At 54.1% G+C, this 21,012-nt stretch overlaps 1 protein-coding gene across 1 annotated transcript in view; it reads left to right on the forward strand.

The window, feature by feature from the left end:
* The window catches only part of srgap3 (SLIT-ROBO Rho GTPase activating protein 3), a 62,393-nt gene that overhangs the window by 27,287 nt on the left and 14,094 nt on the right, over nt 1–21,012 (forward strand). The window contains 6 exon segments of the mRNA XM_062461195.1: nt 386–548; nt 3,901–3,963; nt 12,136–12,321; nt 14,517–14,645; nt 19,613–19,834; nt 20,062–20,163. Coding sequence (XP_062317179.1) covers nt 386–548; nt 3,901–3,963; nt 12,136–12,321; nt 14,517–14,645; nt 19,613–19,834; nt 20,062–20,163 — 865 coding nt within the window.

The following is a 21,012-nucleotide window of genomic DNA, read 5'->3' on the forward strand; positions in this document are numbered from 1 at the left end:
CGTTAAGGAATTAAGCAATCGATGCCCTGTCAGACTGCAGCTTAGGGAGGGGAAATGAATGGTGGCTGTTCTGGCCCAGTGCCGCTACAGGGAAGGATTGAAGGAATGGTTTGATGGATGTATGTGCGATTGGTTGGATGAAGTGATTGAGAGGGAGAAGACAGATGGGTGTAGAGGCAGGAAGGGAGGGAGGGAGAGAGAAGGATAGAGAGGAAGAGCTGGAGAGGAGGGGGTGAAGGGCAGCAACAGAACCCAGGGTTTTCCTCAGGTAAAAGCGTGTAACGCCCATTAAATACACACGTGCGGAAGACCAACGAATCGTGGTGAATCATTTGCACGCTCTGCGTCCTGACCTCGTCCTCTCTCTCTCTCTTTGTTCTTCTAGAAAAGACCAGCATCTGTTGTCGTCTGTGAACTGCTGGTACCTGGTCCTGAACCAGACCAGGCGCGAGAGCCGTGACCACGCCACCCTCAACGACATCTACACCAACAACGTCATTGTGCGCCTGGCGCAGATCAGCGAGGACGTCATCCGCCTCTTCAAGAAGGTCAGTCTGTCATCCGTCAACCACCCACCCTCCCCTCCTCGAACCCACCCACCCTCCCCTCCTCCCCAATCTGTCTCATCTGCTTCTCTGTCATCCCTCCTTCTGTTCGTCCTTGTCCGTCGACCAATTCTTTTATCTCTGTTCTGCATGTGGTCTGAGGGAGGAAGATTGAAAGGAATCCAGTCAGAAATGTTGTGAATGAAAAGCACAGCCCGGCGCACCACCCAGCAGTGGTAGCAGAGCCTCCAGGCACGTCTGAGTAGCAGGGCTGGGCAGAGACCCCCTCTACCCCTCCCAACCCCCAGCCCTCTACCTCCCGACCCCCAGCCCTCTACCTCCCGACCCCCAGCCCTCTACCTCCCGACCCCCAGCCCTCTACCTCCCGACCCCCAGCCCTCTACCTCCCGACCCCCAGCCCTCTACCTCCCGACCCCCAGCCCTCTACCTCCCGACCCCCAGCCCTCTACCTCCCGACCCCCAGCCCTCTACCTCCCGACCCCCAGCCCCCGTCCGCTGGTGTCAGTAGCGTCTGGCCCTGTGTCAGGACATAGCAGAGATGTCTGAGGTCTAACCCAAACACCGGCCTCCTGTTCTCACCTGGCACGCCTTCCTGTTGGTCCACCCAGCACTCTGCCAGCCCCCAGACGTGTGTGTGTGTCTGTGTGTGTATGTGTCTGTGTGTGTGTCTGTCAGCAAAAATGTGAATGAGGGAAACACACACAATGTGTGTTAGCAGAGACGACAAACACCACCTCCCGCCTCCAGCAGGCCCTGGGAAGCAAGCAGCCTTGGTTGCCTAGGGAGGCAGTCCGCTATGCTAACAACCAGGTTCCACAGTCTCCTTGGGAACGTTCTCAATGTTCCGTCCACATTTTTTCTTTGTGTGTGTTTAATCAAATGTTTATTTATTTTTTGCTCACAAAACACATGGAGTCCCAACGCGCCTCCCCCGCCTCCCCCCTTAACCCCAACTCCCCCATCCAACCCTACTGATTAATGTGATTGACGGCTTCACAGGTATCCTGGCGCCCTGTTTCCAGGCATCCGCTAGCATCAAAAGAGCCCCATAGACAGCCTTCACAGCAGAGAGCAGAAAAGTGTCAGCGGCCAAATGACACCTTGTCAAACCAGACCCAAACAATGTCATCAGACAGCATTGTGTTCGTTCCAGCTTTTCAGGAGAAAGAGAGGTGGACATTTCCTGATGGCGGGGAGACTGTTTCCTGGACGGTTCTCTCTCGCTGGGGGGGGGTGTTGTTACTGCGCGTTGCATCAGAGCGGCCCTGACGTGGCCGAGCCCTTTCTCAGAGCTCCAGTGCCGCAGCAAGACTCCACTCTGCAGAGAACCTGACATCACACTCAGTGATGCATACCAATGCTATTCACCAGCTGCCAGAAGTGAGGTTTTTTTCCTTCTCCTTAACAGAGGAATATTTTCTCTCAGACGTCTTGTCCATTCATCACAGTTAAACGAAGCTTTCTTTCGTATTTGATTGAGGAGGACGTATTGCCTGTCCTTCCTGAGGGGATCGAGGCAGAAGGCAGCCTGTCTGGTTTTCATATCTTAATGGAGATGTTTGTTTTATTCTGGCCAATCAGAGATAGATCTCCCATTCTGAACCAGTCCCGCTGTATTTTGCACGGAAAGCATTGTGTGCTGTGTATAAATAGGTACACAGGTTTTAAAACGCAGTGTGAGGCCTTGCCTACGTGCATCTGTGGATTGCAAGTGTGTGTGTGTGGGGGTGGTGTGGCACTGGGAGAAGTGTGTGTGTGTGTGTGTGTGCGTGTGTGTGTGTGGCACTGGGAGAAGTGTGTACAGAATGTGCTGTGGAGATCCCCCGTGTATGTGTGTATACTTCCCGCAGGTTGTGTGTGTTTTCAGAGGTTCCTCTGCAGGACTGCAGTGGTCGGGCTGTGCTTGTGCCTCTGGGCCCGTGAGCGTATTGATCCAACGTTACTCTCCTTTGTGATTTATGTCCTGAGCGGCCCAAACAATGACAGGGAGGTATAAATCCTGGAGAAGCAGGGGCAGGGAAGATGCATTAGTATGCGTCAGGATTAATCTTGGACAGCCATGAGAACTGAGAAACAGGCAGGTCAGGAGACTCCCTGGACAGCCATGAGAACTGAGAAACAGGCAGGTCAGGATACACCCTGGACAGCCATGAGAACTGAGAAACAGGCAGGTCAGGATACACCCTGGACACCCTGGACAGCCCCTTCGGAGCAGTGGGTAGATGTGACGTGTTTTGGGGGTTTGAATAAATGTGCAAACTGCTAGAAAGTATGTGCTGTAGTTCTCCAGGTGCAGGGTTACACTTTTCTGATTCTCTTTCCTCCACACCTCGTCAACTCATCCTGTCAGCTCGCGTCTGTGGAGGCGGTGTTTACGCGTTTGAGTCTGAAACAAGTCGGAGTACTGTGTGGGAGGACTGTCTCTCTCTCCGCGGGAGTTTCAGTCGGAACACGGTTGTTATCTGACGCACGTAGAGTGCCGTCGGCTGGTACCTTCTCCAGCTCAGAGTCTTCGAGGTGCGTTCCTCTTCTCCATCCCAGCAGCCACCGCGGCGGGGGAAGGGAGTCGACTGAGACACGGTATATTTGTCTGTTTTGGTCCCATGTGGAGAGACGACGGGAGAGGGGATTGTGACTGACATGCACAGTGTCTGTCAGCGACAATCTCTCAGAGCACAGCGACTTCAGAGGCGACAGGACAGACAACAGACCGGACTTTGGTAGCGACGGACGATGGAGATGGTTGCTAGGGAGTGTGCTCTGCTCACGATATTACTGGTGTATACACACGCACACACAGAGAGAGGCAGGTTAAGATGAGAGAGAGCTTTGACATTTGCCTGACACCATCACATCTAAACCCGGCTAAACATAGCCTACATGAAATAAGCAGAGGAAGAGGCAATGCCCTATGTGTATGCACACACTACAGACACACTGCATACACACTACAGACACACTGCATACACACTACAGACACACTGCATACACAATACATATACACACACACTTCAGACATTTTTAAGGTCATGAGTGCCTGACTAGACAGCAGGTAGGCTGTATTTGAAATATGAATGTTCTGACATGTTTGGTTCTTCGATGCTACATCCTCACCTTCTATACAACCTTTGCTGCCCTTAGTGTCATGCTATCGTGCTGCCCTGCATGTCATGCTATCGTGCTGCCCTGCGTGTCATGCTATCGTGCTGCCCTGCGTGTCATGCTATCGTGCTGCCCTGCGTGTCATGCTATCGTGCTGCCCTGCGTGTCATGCTATCGTGCTGCCCTGCGTGTCATGCTAGCGAAGTTCCATGTGTGTTTCTTTGTCTTTCAGAGCAAGGACATTGGGATTCAGATGCACGAGGAGCTGGTGAAAGTGACGAACGAACTATACACTGTAAGTAAAACATGGTCTGTCCTCTCCTCTATCTCCATCACTTCACAACTATTTCTCTTTACCTCCCTCTTTATCTCTCTCCTTCTCACTCACCCTACCACCTCCCTTCCCTCTATACCATTCTCTCCTTCTCACTCACCCTACCACCTCCCTTCCCTCTATACCATTCTCTCCTTCTCACTCACCCTACCACCTCCCTTCCCTTTATACCATTCTCTCTTTCTCACTCACCCTACCACCTCCCTTCCCTCTATACCATTCTCTCTTTCTCACTCACCCTACCACCTCCCTTCCCTCTATACCATTCTCTCTTTCTCACTCACCCTACCACCTCCCTTCCCTTTATACCATTCTCTCTTTCTCACTCACCCTCCCACCTCCCTTCCCTCTATACCATTCTCTCCTTCTCACTCACCCTACCACCTCCCTTCCCTTTATACCATTCTCTCTTTCTCACTCACCCTACAACCTCCCTTCCCTCTATACCATTCTCTCTTTCTCACTCACCCTACCACCTCCCTTCCCTCTATACCATTCTCTCTTTCTCACTCACCCTACCACCTCCCTTCCCTCTATACCATTCTCTCTTTCTCAACACCCTCCCCACACACCTTTTTTCTTTCCTTGTCGGTCTCCAGCTGACTGCAGAGTCTGTATTTGCTTCAGAGGGGAGATGAGGAGGATGATGGGTCCCGGAGGGGAAGAGGAGGGCTGGTGGGGGGAGGATGGCTGGAGGGGGGAGGAGGGCTGGTGGGGGAGGAGGGCTGGAGGGGGGAGGAGGGCTGGTGGGGGGAGGAGGGCTGGTGGGGGGAGGAGGGCTGGTGGGGGAGGAGGGCTGGTGGGGGGAGGAGGGCTGGTGGGGGAGGAGGGCTGGTGGGGGAGGAGGGCTGGAGGGGGAGCAGGGCTGGAGGGGGAGGAGGGCTGGTGGGGGACGAGGGCTGGTGGGGGGAGGAGGGCTGGTGGGGGGAGGAGGGCTGGTGGGGGAGGAGGGCTGGAGGGGGAGGAGGGCTGGTGGGGGAGGAGGGCTGGTAGGGGGAGGAGGGCTGGTGGGGGGAGGAGGGCTGGAGGGGGAGGAGGGCTGGTGGGGGACGAGGGCTGGTGGGGGACGAGGGCTGGAGGGGGAGGAGGGCTGGTGGGGGACGAGGGCTGGTGGGGGGAGGAGGGCTGGTGGGGGAGGAGGGCTGGAGGGGGGAGGAGGGCTGGTGGGGGAGGAGGGCTGGAGGGGGAGGAGGGCTGGTGGGGGACGAGGGCTGGTGGGGGACGAGGGCTGGAGGGGGAGGAGGGCTGGTGGGGGACGAGGGCTGGTGGGGGGAGGAGGGCTGGTGGGGGAGGAGGGCTGGAGGGGGGAGGAGGGCTGGTGGGGGGAGGAGGGCTGGTGGGGGAGGAGGGCTGGAGGGGGGAGGAGGGCTGGTGGGGGGAGGAGGGCTGGTGGGGGGAGGAGGGCTGGTGGGGGAGGAGGGCTGGTGGGGGGAGGAGGGCTGGTGGGGGAGGAGGGCTGGTGGGGGAGGAGGGCTGGTGGGGGGAGGAGGGCTGGAGGGGGGAGGAGGGCTGGTGGGGGGAGGAGGGCTGGTGGGGGAGGAGGGCTGGTGGGGGAGATTGTTATGGTGGAATGGAACATTACATTTCTCTCCAAGTGGGCTAGTCTGGCCTGCCAAGCTCCAAATCACTTCCACATTGGAGGGGGGAGGAACGAGAATGGAAGAAGGGAGGGGGAAGAGAGAAGGCAGAGGGGGGAAAAAGAGAGGGGAGGGGGGAGGAAAGGGAGGAGAAAAAAGGGGTGGGGAAGAAGAAGGGGGAGGAAGGGGTTAGGGGGGAGAAAGAAGAGAGGGGGGCTCTGGTGCCAGTGGCCGAGCCCACAGTCTCAGGAATGTAAACTCTCCACCAGGCTGGATCTAAGCAGCGAGGCTGATCGCCGACCACTCAGGGTTCATGCAGCATATGACAGACACCCAGACGTCTTCTGTGATAGATTGATCTTGCCTGGCTGTACTGACCCCATTGAATACCTCATATCTTACAAGTTACAGACCAGAGCAATCGCTCAGCGCTCGGTGTAGGATTCCTCTCGTCGTTTCTCCTGGAGTTTGAGAGGCTCGTTTTGACACGCCGGCGATGCCCACGTGTTTGAACGAAGGACAACGTGTCTCCATGGTGCGGACGGACAGGTCTGCGTTGGAGGAGAGTGTGACCAGCAGTCTGGATGAGCTCCAGACTCCTCCAGCCCTCCCCTGGAGAGAAAAGCTGTGGATGACTTATTCATTCGCTACCCTGAGGGACAACCTTTCCCAGGGCAACGCTGTGCCAGGCCTCCTCTCTCCCTGACAACACCATCTGTCCGCCAGGATGCGACCGAACCAACAGACCTCGGAACGATGGCGAGGTGGAGATGGGGGCGGTGTGAGGTCACTTCCTGTTCTGGCTGAAAGAAAATAACTAAGAATCAGGATGAACAACAGATTTTTTTTCCCTTCAGCTTCAGTTTTCTTGAGGATATGCAAAAATGCGAACTGAAATCGATTTAAACGTAAACAGAGTAGCCAAGTGTCCAGTTTGGTCTTTCAGATGCATCACCCATGTCATTCAATTCAATGACCCTGTGTGTGCGCCCTCACAGCCTCCACCCCTGTGTGTGAGCCCTCACAGCCTCCACCCCTCTGACCCTGTGTGTGCCCCTCACAGCCTCCACCCCTGTGTGTGAGCCCTCACAGCCTCCACCCCTCCACCCCTGTGTGTGAGCCCTCACAGCCTCCACCCCTCCACCCCTGTGTGTGCGCCCTCACAGCCTCCACCCCTGTGTGTGAGCCCTCACAGCCTCCACCCCTCCACCCCTGTGTGTGAGCCCTCACAGCCTCCACCCCTCCACCCCTGTGTGTGCGCCCTCACAGCCTCCACCCCTCCACCCCTGTGTGTGCGCCCTCACAGCCTCCACCTCTCTGATCCTGTGTGTGCGCCCTCACAGCCTCCACCTCTCTGACCCTGTGTGTGCGCCCTCACAGCCTCCACCTCTCTGATCCTGTGTGTGCGCCCTCACAGCCTCCACCTCTCTGACCCTGTGTGTGCGCCCTCACAGCCTCCACCCCTGTGTGTGAGCCCTCACAGCCTCCACCCCTGTGACCTTGTGTAGTGTCCTTGCCTCACCAGGGACCCGACACGTGATGGTTATGAATGAGGGAGATGGTTTTTCCTTCCCAGAGGCTGAACCCCGGTCTCTCCTTCCCCGTCTCTCTTTTCTCTGTTTCTCTCCACCCCCTCTCTTTCTTTAACCCCCCCCCCTCTCCAGCCCTCACAGAGCGCCTTGCTTCAGCTGTGGTGTGCATTTCAAGGTCACCGCCAGGGAGGTCCTGATCTATCAGGAGGATGCAGAAGAAAGGAGATCAGATATTTCTCCTGCTGCTACGGTCGCTGCTCTCTGTCCCATCTCTCTTCCCCAGCAGGCCAGCCATGTCGGTGTTGAAGGGGGCCGTCTTAATGGATGGCTCTGGTAATGTTGTCGGAGTGTGGCTAGATAATGAGAAAAGAGCCTCTCACAGACCTGCCGACTGTATCACAATCCATTTGCCCCCTGTGGTGAATGCAGCACCAAGGATTTGTCTTTGGGTGGTACTCCCTGATCAGTTGCATTCTGGGAACCAGGATTATATAAAGCAAGGAGGTGTTTGAACAACAGAGTGTTTGTTTATCTGTTACCACACACCTCAGTTATTTTGGGTCTGAAAATAAAACGGTGGGCTATCTATTAAGTCCGGTTGAACAATGGAGGTGGATTCCCTCCTGCTTGTACTCTTCAAGCTCAGACAGCAGAAATTGAAGACTGCTCGGACACAGCTATCGTAAAAATGTTGTTTAAACAATCTATGACCTCGGAGACAGGTATTGATTCAAGAGAACGAGCCCTCTGGCTTAAAGAACACAGAGTGAATCCAAAATGGGCAATGGGATTGGAGACCTGCTAGCTCTTCAGTTGATCACCCTGCTATTTAATCACCCCAGCCTTTTATTTATTTTTTGCACAACGCTGAGCTGTTAAAGTAAAAGTCCCCCCTTCCCTTTTGCACAGTGCCGCGCTGTCAAACCCCCACTGCACTACCATTCAGCTGGGTGATTTTTTACAAATTGTCTTGCGGCACTGGAAGCCGTTTGTCTATTGAGGCTGCCATGCTGGAGAGTGTACTAACAAATTATGAAAATGAATCAGTTGAACTTTCTCAACCCTGGGTTGCAGATTAAAGGTCTTTAGTGAGTTCTTTAGTGAGAACAGTGGATACAAACTCCATTTAACCCGAGAGGGGATCTCTTGACGAACGAGTCTCTCCAGCCCAGCCCTGTCAGGTCAGTTGTTTTCAAGGGGATAGACCTGGCTGCTTCATGACAGGGAGACCAACTCCATCTGCTGAATCCCCTCCTTACATGCTTGTAGCTTCTTTCTAAATCTCAACTTTGGAGGGGAAGTCCAAATCCATTGTTTCCAGTTGAGAAACAGCTATGAAGAGGATTTTATTTTGGCTCTAAGATGCTGTTTCTGAATTTTTTATAACAGAAAGACAGAACTACAATCACACAAAGCTATTGTTAGAGAAAGACATAGCTGTTCTATTAGAAATATTTCTAAGTAGACCAGAGTGTATGCACGTGTACAAACACACACACACCTCCCTCAAGGTAGAACCGGCTCCACCTCCGTTCTCCTGCAAATGAGTTTCTGTCTTTAGCTGGAGGGTCATGTAGAGTCATTCTAACGTGTTAAGTTGCCTGGAAACCATAATTTGTTTCTTAAATGGGTTGACAGCCCTGGGAGGAACACAGTAATACTGCAGTCTTCTTTTCCTTCACATCTAACAAGAGTCACTGGCTTTCAAATACTCTCCGCCTTCCCTCCCTTCCCTCCCTCCCCTCTCTCCCCTCTCTGCTCCCTGGACTAATGTTTGTTTTCCCTCATTGTTATTCCTTCGAAGCGTGTGCTTTACATCGTTTCACACTGAGTTTTTCTGGGTTTCTGAGTTAAAAGGGAGAGGGGAAGAGAGACAGGGAGGCGTGTTGATTGTACCTACAGCCCTGGAGGGAGGATTTAAAGAAACAAGTAAATACAACTATCCCTCAGTTCTGGGCCCCGGCAGAAATATCCCTCCTTCCCCCCAGAAGCTGACTCGTCTGCAGTCGGTCTGTTGAGGGATGATGTTAGGGTTAGGGATGGTCAGTGTCCATTAAGGGCTCAGAGTTCTCAAAGATAAAAGGAACCACGTTGTTTTAATGCCGGACGAAGCAAGCAGCGACTCCAGGAAGGAAACAAACAAAAACTTTGTTTACGTGGAAACCCCTCCGTCATCCTGAGGCGTTTTCCAGGAGCCTCCTCACCCTCGAGTCCTGGCCCGCGCCTCCCGCCCGCCCGCGCCTCCCGCCGAGAGTGAGGGCACGGGGGAGAGTGAGGGCAGGGGGGAGAGTGAGGGCACGGGGGAGAGTGAGGGCACGGGGGAGAGTGAGGGCAGGGGGGAGAGTGAGGGCAGGGGGGAGAGTGAGGGCAGGGGGAGAGTGAGGGCAGGGGGAGAGTGAGGGCAGGGGGAGAGTGAGGGCAGGGGGGAGAGTGAGGGCACGGGGGAGAGTGAGGGCAGGGGGAGAGTGAGGGCAGGGGGGAGAGTGAGGGCAGGGGGGAGAGTGAGGGCACGGGGGAGAGTGAGGGCAGGGGGGAGAGTGAGGGCAGGGGGGAGAGTGAGGGCACGGGGGAGAGTGAGGGCAGGGGGGAGAGTGAGGGCAGGGGGGAGAGTGAGGGCAGGGGGGAGAGTGAGGGCAGGGGGAGAGAGGGCAGGGGGGAGAGAGGGCAGGGGGGAGAGAGGGCAGGGGGGAGAGTGAGGGCACGGGGGAGAGTGAGGGCAGGGGGAGAGTGAGGGCAGGGGGAGAGTGAGGGCAGGGGGAGAGTGAGGGCAGGGGGGAGAGTGAGGGCAGGGGGGAGAGTGAGGGCAGGGGGGAGAGTGAGGGCACGGGGGAGAGTGAGGGCAGGGGGGAGAGTGAGGGCACGGGGGAGAGTGAGGGCAGGGGGAGAGTGAGGGCAGGGGGGAGAGTGAGGGCACGGGGGAGAGTGAGGGCAGGGGGGAGAGTGAGGGCACGGGGGAGAGTGAGGGCAGGGGGGAGAGTGAGGGCAGGGGGGAGAGTGAGGGCAGGGGGGAGAGTGAGGGCACGGGGGAGAGTGAGGGCAGGGGGAGAGTGAGGGCAGGGGGGAGAGTGAGGGCAGGGGGAGAGTGAGGGCAGGGGGAGAGTGAGGGCAGGGGGGAGAGTGAGGGCAGGGGGGAGAGTGAGGGCAGGGGGAGAGTGAGGGCAGGGGGAGAGTGAGGGCAGGGGGGAGAGTGAGGGCAGGGGGGAGAGTGAGGGCAGGGGGGAGAGTGAGGGCAGGGGGAGAGTGAGGGCAGGGGGGAGAGTGAGGGCAGGGGGGAGAGTGAGGGCAGGGGGGAGAGTGAGGGCACGGGGGAGAGTGAGGGCAGGGGGGAGAGTGAGGGCACGGGGGAGAGTGAGGGCAGGGGGGAGAGTGAGGGCAGGGGGAGAGTGAGGGCAGGGGGAGAGTGAGGGCAGGGGGGAGAGTGAGGGCAGGGGGGAGAGAGGGCAGGGGGGAGAGTGAGGGCAGGGGGGAGAGTGAGGGCAGGGGGGAGAGTGAGGGCAGGGGGGAGAGTGAGGGCACGGGGGAGAGTGAGGGCACGGGGGAGAGTGAGGGCAGGGGGGAGAGTGAGGGCACGGGGGAGAGTGAGGGCACGGGGGAGAGTGAGGGCAGGGGGGAGAGTGAGGGCACGGGGGAGAGTGAGGGCAGGGGGGAGAGTGAGGGCAGGGGGGAGAGTGAGGGCACGGGGGAGAGTGAGGGCAGGGGGGAGAGTGAGGGCAGGGGGGAGAGTGAGGGCACGGGGGAGAGTGAGGGCACGGGGGAGAGTGAGGGCAGGGGGAGAGTGAGGGCAGGGGGAGAGTGAGGGCAGGGGGAGAGTGAGGGCAGGGGGAGAGTGAGGGCAGGGGGAGAGTGAGGGCAGGGGGGAGAGTGAGGGCAGGGGGGAGAGTGAGGGCAGGGGGAGAGTGAGGGCACGGGGGAGAGTGAGGGCAGGGGGGAGAGTGAGGGCACGGGGGAGAGTGAGGGCAGGGGGGAGAGTGAGGGCAGGGGGGAGAGTGAGGGCAGGGGGAGAGTGAGGGCAGGGGGGAGAGTGAGGGCACGGGGGAGAGTGAGGGCAGGGGGAGAGTGAGGGCAGGGGGGAGAGTGAGGGCAGGGGGAGAGTGAGGGCAGGGGGAGAGTGAGGGCAGGGGGAGAGTGAGGGCAGGGGGAGAGTGAGGGCAGGGGGGAGAGTGAGGGCACGGGGGAGAGTGAGGGCAGGGGGAGAGTGAGGGCAGGGGGGAGAGTGAGGGCAGGGGGGAGAGTGAGGGCAGGGGGGAGAGTGAGGGCAGGGGGGAGAGTGAGGGCACGGGGGAGAGTGAGGGCAGGGGGGAGAGTGAGGGCAGGGGGGAGAGTGAGGGCAGGGGGGAGAGTGAGGGCAGGGGGGAGAGTGAGGGCAGGGGGGAGAGTGAGGGCAGGGGGAGAGTGAGGGCAGGGGGGAGAGTGAGGGCAGGGGGAGAGTGAGGGCAGGGGGAGAGTGAGGGCAGGGGGGAGAGTGAGGGCACGGGGGAGAGTGAGGGCAGGGGGAGAGTGAGGGCAGGGGGGAGAGTGAGGGCAGGGGGGAGAGTGAGGGCAGGGGGGAGAGTGAGGGCAGGGGGGAGAGTGAGGGCACGGGGGAGAGTGAGGGCAGGGGGGAGAGTGAGGGCACGGGGGAGAGTGAGGGCACAGGGGAGAGTGAGGGCAGGGGGAGAGTGAGATCAGAAGCCCGTCTCCCTGCTGTGCATATTCATGTCTTGACTGGGGTCCTGATGAGAATACTGATATGGTCCTTTTGTTGGGCTGGGCCCTAACTACAGAACACGCACACACGCAAAAGACACTACGAAGACACCATGCATAATTCCTCAAAGCGACCAGGGCTGAGGGCTTTTCTCCAGTAGGTGTAGTACGACTGACTGTTTGAACTGCTCTTTGAAATGAGGCTTGTCGAACAACATTAGCTTGATTTCAACATTTCCACACGCCACCTTGCACGTTTTCAGCATCAAAGTGTCTTTTCTGCCCACGTATCACCCTCACCCTCAATGCTGTCCCGTCTTCCCCCCCCCCTCCCCCAGGTGATGAAGACCTACCACATGTACCACACGGAGAGCCTCAGCGCAGAGAACAAGCTGAAGGACGCAGAGAAGCAGGAGGAGAAGCAGTTCAGCAAGTCAGGTGACCTCAACGTCAACCTGCTTCGTCACGACGAGCGCCCGCAGAGACGCAGCTCCGTCAGGAAGATCGAGAAGATGAAGGAGAAGGTGGGTCCTGGTTAGAGATGGAGGAGAAGGTCCTGGTTAGAGATGGAGGAGAAGGTGGGTCCTGGTTAGAGATGGAGGAGAAGGTCCTGGTTAGAGATGGAGGAGAAGGTCCTGGTTAGAGATGGAGGAGAAGGTGGGTCCTGGTTAGAGATGGAGGAGAAGGTCCTGGTTAGAGATGGAGGAGAAGGTCCTGGTTAGAGATGGAGGAGAAGGTGGGTCCTGGTTAGAGATGGAGGAGAAGGTCCTGGTTAGAGATGGAGGAGAAGGTCCTGGTTAGAGATGGAGGAGAAGGTCCTGGTTAGAGATGGAGGAGAAGGTCCTGGTTAGAGATGGAGGAGAAGGTCCTGGTTAGAGATGGAGGAGAAGGTCCTGGTTAGAGATGGAGGAGAAGGTCCTGGTTAGAGATGATGGAGAAGGTCCTGGTTAGAGATGGAGGAGAAGGTCCTGGTTAGAGATGATGGAGAAAGTCCTGGTTAGAGATGGAGAAGGTGGTCCTGGTTAGAGATGATGGAGAAGGTCCTGGTTAGAGATGGAGGAGAAGGTCCTGGTTAGAGATGGAGGAGAAGGTCCTGGTTAGAGATGGAGAAGGTGATCCTGGTTAGAGATTGTACAAACACAATTTTTACAGTATTTACAGATACACACACACTTTACCTCTGAGGGTGCTTGTTCTCTGTCGTAAGCTGTGAGGCTGGAGAAGGTGTGGTGAACCTTTAGCTAGCGGCCGAAGGGGGAGGCGGTTCTGTCAGGTACAAGAGGCGCTGGTCTGCTTGTCTAAGCCCAGTCAGACAGAGGGGAGCTGGGGAGAGAGAGCACAGGGAGGCCTGGGGCCATGGAACACAGCCAGACACACTCAGGCAGAGAGAATTCCAGGTCAGTGATCCAGCTCTAAAGAACGGCAGCCTCCTCCAGCCCCAGTTTAGCAAAGATTGTAATTCATGCTAATTCCCTTTTTTCTCTCTCTGTTTTTCTCTGGGTGTTACACACACAATCAAGCATGTCGGTGTACACTCTCACACACAAAAACACATACTCTCACACACACTAGCTCCGGAGCTAGGCCTCTGAATTGCACCAACATGCATATTTCATTCTGGATCTTCGTCTGGAGTCAGTTCATGCACATGAAAGCAGCGTTCTGTGTTCAGTACAGGAACAGGAAACCAGGAGACCGTCAGTCTCACTGCTCTTCACTGTCGTTAGACTGCTGTTATCACAGAGGCTGGCACGACAGACTCACACACACACATACATACAACTACACACAACCACACCTACCTCCTTTATTCCTTTCTTCTTTTATTCTCCCGTTCTGCCTCGTGACCTGATTGGAGCTCCCAGAAGCCTGTGTGGCTCAGAATCCTCCACCTGCAGACAGCGAAAAGAGTAATCCCTTCTCGCGCCTCACATCTGTAGTACTGCTGGGATTAGCATGATAAAGTGCCTGTGGGATTGGAAATGGGAAATAAAGCACCCGGTGTAGGGTATTGGTCTACAGTTTAGCTCTTCTTTCCCACTGCTGTTGTCCTCTGGAACACTACAACAAACAGCCACAAAAAGGGTTTTGCCGTTTTTAGATATTTGATGCAGCGCTAGCTATAGCCTACTTGTTAGCTCGGCGAAAAGAACCACATCGAAATCTAAATTGTTATCGAGTTCAGTTTTTGAGCTTGTTGTTTCCCCCCATGCTGATACCGGTCTGTTTTGTAACATACGATATGAATCATTACGTGGACAGCTGATCTCTTCTTCTCTGCGATGACAGCCTTAATCAGACCCAGCTGGGTGCCACAGCTTGTCCAACTCACTATGGCAACAGAGACCGCTCTCCGTGTCTGAAAGGCATGATATATCGTAGCCAGAACTGAACTGTGCTCAAGTCCGTTTTTTTGCCAAGGATGATAATGATTGTCTGATATGTGTTTCTGTGTTTGTGCGAGCATGTGTTTGTGTATGAGTCCTGTCTGAAGAACACTTGATTCACACCAGACTGAATACAGCCGGTAACCGCATCGAGGTTAGCTTGAAGCGGGACGGACAGCAAAGATTCTGTCGGTTTCCTGACAATATCCTCACTTCAAAATTGATCGTATTCAAAGAGGCTGATTGTGCTAAATGTTATTATGTGAAACTAGCCTACCTATTGCTTAATTTGTCTGTTTACGATCTTTCCATCTTTCTTCCCCTCCTTTCAGAGACAAGCCAAGTACTCTGAAAACAAGCTGAAATGTACAAAAGCCCGGAACGACTACTTGTTGAACCTTGCCGCGACCAACGCTGTTGTTGCGAAATACTACATCCACGACGTCTCGGATATGATCGATGTAAGTACTGCCAGCAAGGCTTCCAAATGAACTATGAGTAAGCCTATTGGGGGGGAGAAGAAAATCAGAAATGAAGACCATTTCGTATCCATATCTTTTACGCTTTTTAACGTAATGAAATCTTATGTTTTGAATTTTAACATGAATTAAAGATCAGCTAACCAGATATTCATTCCTTAAAATTATAAATCAAGCCCTTTTGACGTGTTACAGAAAAAAACGCCCATGTTGTGGGTCCCTCCCAAACAAAAAAACAAAACAAGTACGCTGTCCCTATAAACTTAGGACACGTGCCAAACCCCCCCAGACGCCCTCATCGTGAACCCTGACTGAGTGTAGACTGTAATCCTGTGTGTGTTTGTGTCTCTCAGCTGGGATCTCCAGCGTTAGTGTAACATGTTCCACTGTCACTGACATGTGAGCATCTGTCTCTCACTCTGTGTTGCTCCATCGCAAGCTGCTCCCTCCAAGCATTTACATCAACTCTGGTTCATCTTCACCTCCTTCACAGCAGCCGTGTACGCAGTTGCTCGTCTTGTTTGACGACAGAAAGATATCCCTGCCAGATATGTAGGATACAGTCACAAGGGTACGGTTATTAGCTTGCGAGTTATCTAGTGAGTTATAATTTCCTGTGGCGGCTCGTGTGAGGTGATGCGAGGACGGCTTCCTCTTGCTGTGTGAGGAGAGCTCACGGAGATGACGACCCCTGGGTGTGTCACACACACACGGCTCGCTCAGAGGAAAACACACATGACCCAGTACTCTCACTCTCTCTCACACACACACATACAGCTCTCTCACTTTCTCTCTTCATCCTTCTCTTTCTCCTGTGTTATTTATTGCCATTTCCATAGGTCATGAGGTGTGGAGGAAACGGTAGAAAAATGACAAGGAAATGACCCTTACTCCCTGAACAGGATAGTGACTGGCCTTACCCCGCAGGGTGTGCCTCAACAGAAACCATTATACTCCAATTTGACCTTGACTGATCTACTTCCCTACTGAAAATACAATGTTAGGGTAGCAAGTAGCAACATTGAAAAGTTTCATTTCATTGGAAAAACATTTCAAGAGTGTGTTGAAATTTTGGCTCAGAGTGTGTATGTGTGGGCTCAGAGTGCGGCCGGCGTGGTTATCCAGGAGGTTAGCGTGGTTATCCAGTAGGTTAGCGAGGAGGTTAGCGTGGTTAGCCAGGAGGTACAGCCCAGGGACTCACCTGATGGTGCCTTGGCATCAGTCCTACAGCCTGCAGACCTAGCTGGTTGTATGGTTGGCTGGTTGTATGGCTGGCTGGCTGGCTGGCTGGTTGTATGGCTGGCTGGTTGCATGGCTGGCTAGTTGTATGGCTGGCTGGTTGGTTGCATGGCTGGCTGGTTGTATGGCTGGCTGGTTGCATGGCTGGCTGGTTGTATGTCTGGCTGGTTGTATGGCTGGCTGGTTGTATGGCTGGCTGGTTGGTTGCAAGACTAGCTGGTTGCATGGCTGGCTGGTTGCATGGCTGGCTGGTTGCATGGCTGGCTGGTTGTATGTCTGGCTGGTTGCATGGCTGGCTGGTTGTATGGCTGGCTGGTTGGTTGCAAGACTGGCTGGTTGCATGGCTGGCTGGGTGCATGGCTGGCTGGTTGCATGGCTGGCTGGTTGCATGGCTAGCTGGGTGCATGGCTGGCTGGTTGCATGGCTGGCTGGTTGCATGGCTGGCTGGGTGTATGGCTTGCTGGGTGCATGGCTGGCTGGGTGTATGGCTTGCTGGGTGCATGGCTGGCTGGTTGTATGGCTGGCTGGCTGGTTGTGTGGCTGGCTGGTTGTGTGACTGGCTGGTTGTATGGCTGGCTGGTTGTATGGCTGGCTGGCTGGCTGGCTGGCTGGTTGGCTGTGTGGCTGGTTGTGTGGCTGGCTGGCTGGTTGTGTGGCTGGCTGGTTGGTTGCAAGACTAGCTGGTTGCATGGCTGGCTGGTTGCATGGCTGGCTGGTTGCATGGCTGGCTGGTTGTATGTCTGGCTGGTTGCATGGCTGGCTGGTTGTATGGCTGGCTGGTTGGTTGCAAGACTGGCTGGTTGCATGGCTGGCTGGTTGCATGGCTGGCTGGTTGCATGGCTAGCTGGGTGCATGGCTGGCTGGTTGCATGGCTGGCTGGGTGTATGGCTTGCTGGGTGCATGGCTGGCTGGTTGTATGGCTGGCTGGCTGGTTGTGTGGCTGGCTGGTTGTGTGACTGGCTGGTTGTATGGCTGGTTGTATGGCTGGCTGGCTGGCTGGTTGGCTGGGTGGTTGTGTGGCTGGTTGTGTGGCTGGCTGGCTGGTTGTGTGGCTGGCTGGCTGGTTGTGTGGTCAGTGTGGTAGGCCCTATGCTCCTCTCCTCAGGACTAAACCACCATGAGGTTGGGCATGTCTCACACACACGAACATCTGTGCTGAAGTCGTTCCTCAGTATTTAAGGGACCATTGAACATTAAGAGTTGCTAGTTGTACTTTCTACTAAGATATAGCTATATATATTAGAGAAAGAGAGAGGGGCCAAAAATGGGCCAATGTAGATGACGGCTTTCCTGGTGGGAATGAGATATTTCCCTCAGAGTATACTTAGCGCAGCAATTCTGATGGTTGTTTATTCAGTGTTTGCGCCCAACACAACACACTCCACCAGCATCAAGTCTTTGAAGTTTGGAAGGAGATTATGGATGAGGGAGCGTATGGAGGGCTGGCCCATGTTCAGGGGGCCCACGGTCAGAGATTCTGATTGGTTGCCGTGTTGAGGAGGCCTACAGACAGACGCTCTGATTGGTGGATGTGTGTCCCTGTGTTTGGGTCACATTGGTAGGTCTGGATTTTTGTCTGGCAACCGGAAAGGGACCGTGTCATCCCAAATCCGGTTGTCTGAACTGCAGGAAAAGGGATTGGGAGCAGGACCAGCTGTGTGGACACAAGCTGAAGGAGAGGATAGGGAGACAGTTTAGCCTAGTTGTCGCTAGCTGGTCATTAGCTGAAGGAGACAAGGCACCAGTTTAGCCTACAAAATGACAAACACCCACCAGTAAGCAATCAGCAAAAAAACAAGAAAAGTGAATTCTGAGCAAGAATAGCTCGTATGCAGTCACGTGATTCTGATGACGCACGAAAATCAAACGGATGGCAGGAAGGGAAATGCAGAATGATCGAGATTGGAGTCAAGTCCATACTGAGTTTAAGCTATTACAATAGCAAGGCAACTTGTTTGTTAGTGGTTGCTACCAAGGTGCTCCACAATGACTGTCGTTTGGTTAAAATGACCTATCTACATCATTTTGACCCATCTACGTCAGATCACTGAATGGCTCCTCCTGCTGTACTGTTATTGTAGCCTACATCAGCTAGCTAGCTAGCTAGCTTCAGGATGTCTCCCTACACCCGAAACTGCATCTTCCCTGGATGCAAGAACTTCAGCTGCGCTGCAACGCTATTTAATTTCCCTATTGATGAGGAAAGGAAAAATAGGTGGATTGATTTTGTGAAGAGCCACGCTGATGGAAAGCTTTGGATAAACTCCAACAGCCGCCTCTGCAGTGACCATTTCACGGCGGATAATTTTAACATGGACCAGAGACGTGGTGAAATAAGGGTCGAATGAATATGAGAACCCATTGGAGTCCTAAACAGAATTTTAGTGACTGTATAATATGTTTAAGAGGTGCTCTTCAAGAGGTGTCACTTGCCCCATCTTTCTCAGGTGATACACTGGCCCTTGTGAAAGAGACAGCAGAACAATTAGGATGAAGACAGGTACATCCTCAGCGTTAGAGCTTTGAGTGATTCACTGAACTTTCAGTACAGTAGCCTCCAGCTCCTTACCCCCCCCCTCTCTCTTTCTCTGTTCTCTCTCTCTCTCTCTCTCTCTCTCTCTCTCTCTCTCTCTCTCTCTCTCTCTCTCTCTCTCTCTCTCTCTCTCTCTCTCTCTCTCTCTCTCTCTCTCTCTCTCTCTCTCTCTGTCTCTCTCTCTCTCTCTCTCTGTCTCTCTGTCTCTCTGTCTCTCACTCACTCACTGGCCTTCTCCGTCTGGTCTCATGAGGTTTATTCAGCTCTGCGGATAAGATAATTAGACCTATGTGTCCTACTGTGCTAGCTGGTGTGTCTAATTCTGTGCTACGCTGTAGCTATTTTGGAATGCTAACCTGGAGCAGCGCGGGATAATTTGATATTTAGTTCATGTTTGAGGTCGGGTCAACATGATAAAGCGAAACGAGGAGAATGGTGTAATTGTGTCATGTGAATGTTAAAGAGTTGTTATCGCTATTGACGGCTACATAATGAGTGCAACTATCTAGACACTTTATGTGAATCTTTTTTCAACCTATCAAAACCTTTTTTACACACAGTGAAAGGAGAGGAGTGATCAAATACTGACTACAACTAAAGTAACGAGCCTGGCTTGAAAATATAAGAAGTAGAAAGTACAGATATTTGTGTAAAAAATGTAAGGAGTGAAAGTAAAAAGTTGGCAGAAAAAGTATTACTGAAGTACCTCTAGGGAGTCAGATGGCTGAGTGGTTAGGGAAGCGGGCTAGTAATCAAAAGGTTGCTTGTTCGATTCCCGGCTATGCCAACCAAATGACGTTGTGTCCTTGGGCAAGGCAATTCACCCTACTTGCCTTGGGGAGAATGTCCCTGTACTTACTGTAAGTCGCTCTGGATAAGAGCGTCTGCTAAATGACTAAATGTAAATGTACTGATACCAGAAAACTATACTATATATATATATATAAGTATTTGTACTTCTTTACTTCCCATCTCTGGATAGGATAGACATTCTCTGAAATATTCATTCTTCCTACCAAAGGCTTCTGAATCAAGCTAGCTTCTTCAGTCTTTTCACTGAAAAAGTTTTTTCCCGAAACCCGGCTTGGTTCAAAATAATAAGTTCCAAACAGACGATTTCATACCAAACTGTTTTCTAATGACCGAACGTTTCCTGTTTTCCCCGCCCGCTCCACAGTGCTGTGACCTGGGCTACCACGCCAGCCTGGCACGGACGTTCCGGACGTACCTGTCCGCGGAGTACAACCTGGAGACGTCTCGTCACGAGGGCCTGGACGTCATCGAGAACGCCGTGGACAACCTGGACTGGCGCAGCGACAAGCACAAGATCATGGACATGCACAATCATGTGTTCTGCCCTCCGATGCGCTTCGAGTACCTTCCTCACATGGGGGACGAGGTGAGACAGGAGGCCGGGCTCTCACACGCTGCATTGCTTTCTTTCCTGCTTTCTTTCTTTCTGCTGGAACACGTATAGTTACAAGTCTCAGTGCTGTTATCAGGCAAATATCGCAACTCATGAAATGCCTTTTGTCTAATTACTTCAGTCAGTGTTCCGTCGTGTTTTCGTCAGAAGCCCACAGTGTGTGACTGGCAGGTGACCCATAATGCTTTGCGGCCCTGCAGGTGTGCCAGGTGAGCGCCCAGCAGCCGGTTCAGACAGAGCTGCTGATGAGATACCACCAGCTGCAGTCTCGCCTCACCACACTGAAGATCGAGAATGAGGAGGTGAGGAGGTGCTGGGGTGGGGGGGAGGGGGGTGTGTGAGGAGGAGGAGCTGTCTGCCTGTCTGTCTGTCTCTGGTCAGTCTGTGTTATTGTCTGTCTTACTGCCTGCCTGTCTGTCTTACTGCTGCTTCGCTCGTCTGTCTGTCAGTGGGTCTGTCTGTCTCCCCCGTGAATCCCTCAGTGTCTCCCCCACTGGGAGGGGTCCTGCCCCCCCTCCATTCCCCTCCCTCCCTCCCCTGTGAGAGAGCTTCTTATGCCATCTGCTCCAGTCCCTGTTTCTATCTAGCAGCCCCATCGCTCTGGTTCCCGGGTGCTGTGTGTGAATGTTTAGCATGTGCTAATGGGACTTTTTTCCATAAGGATGGGGAGCGAGTGTAATTGGTGATGATGGGAGACTACTCAGTGGTGATGTGTGTGTGTGTGTATGGTCGTAGAAGTGCCAGTAGACAGACACTCCAGGCTACACAGGTGCTGATGGATGTATGTTAACAACCCTGCCTGTCTAGCTAGCTACATACCCCAATGTGTGTCTCCTCCATATCTTCCTGTGTCTCACAAACGGAGGCTAATGGATGAGCGCTGCCTGTCCAGAAATGACCTTCATCCATCTCAGCATGCTACAAAACGGCGACCGCGCCAGATTTACATACAGTCTGCCCAGACTCGTCCCATTTTCAGCTGTTTGTCTGACGAATGGTTGACCTGAGGGTCGCTCTGTAATGAACCCTGTAGCTCCTCCAGAGGATTGAAGGCTGACATGCGCCACTCAAAGTACGATCAAACAGTGTTCATTGTAGAGGGGTCGATTTGTCTTTGAAATGGATAATGTCAACAATCACTCATGCAGCTC

The sequence above is a fragment of the Osmerus eperlanus genome, chromosome 1, assembly GCF_963692335.1.
Source record: "Osmerus eperlanus chromosome 1, fOsmEpe2.1, whole genome shotgun sequence".
NCBI lineage: Eukaryota > Metazoa > Chordata > Actinopteri > Osmeriformes > Osmeridae > Osmerus > Osmerus eperlanus.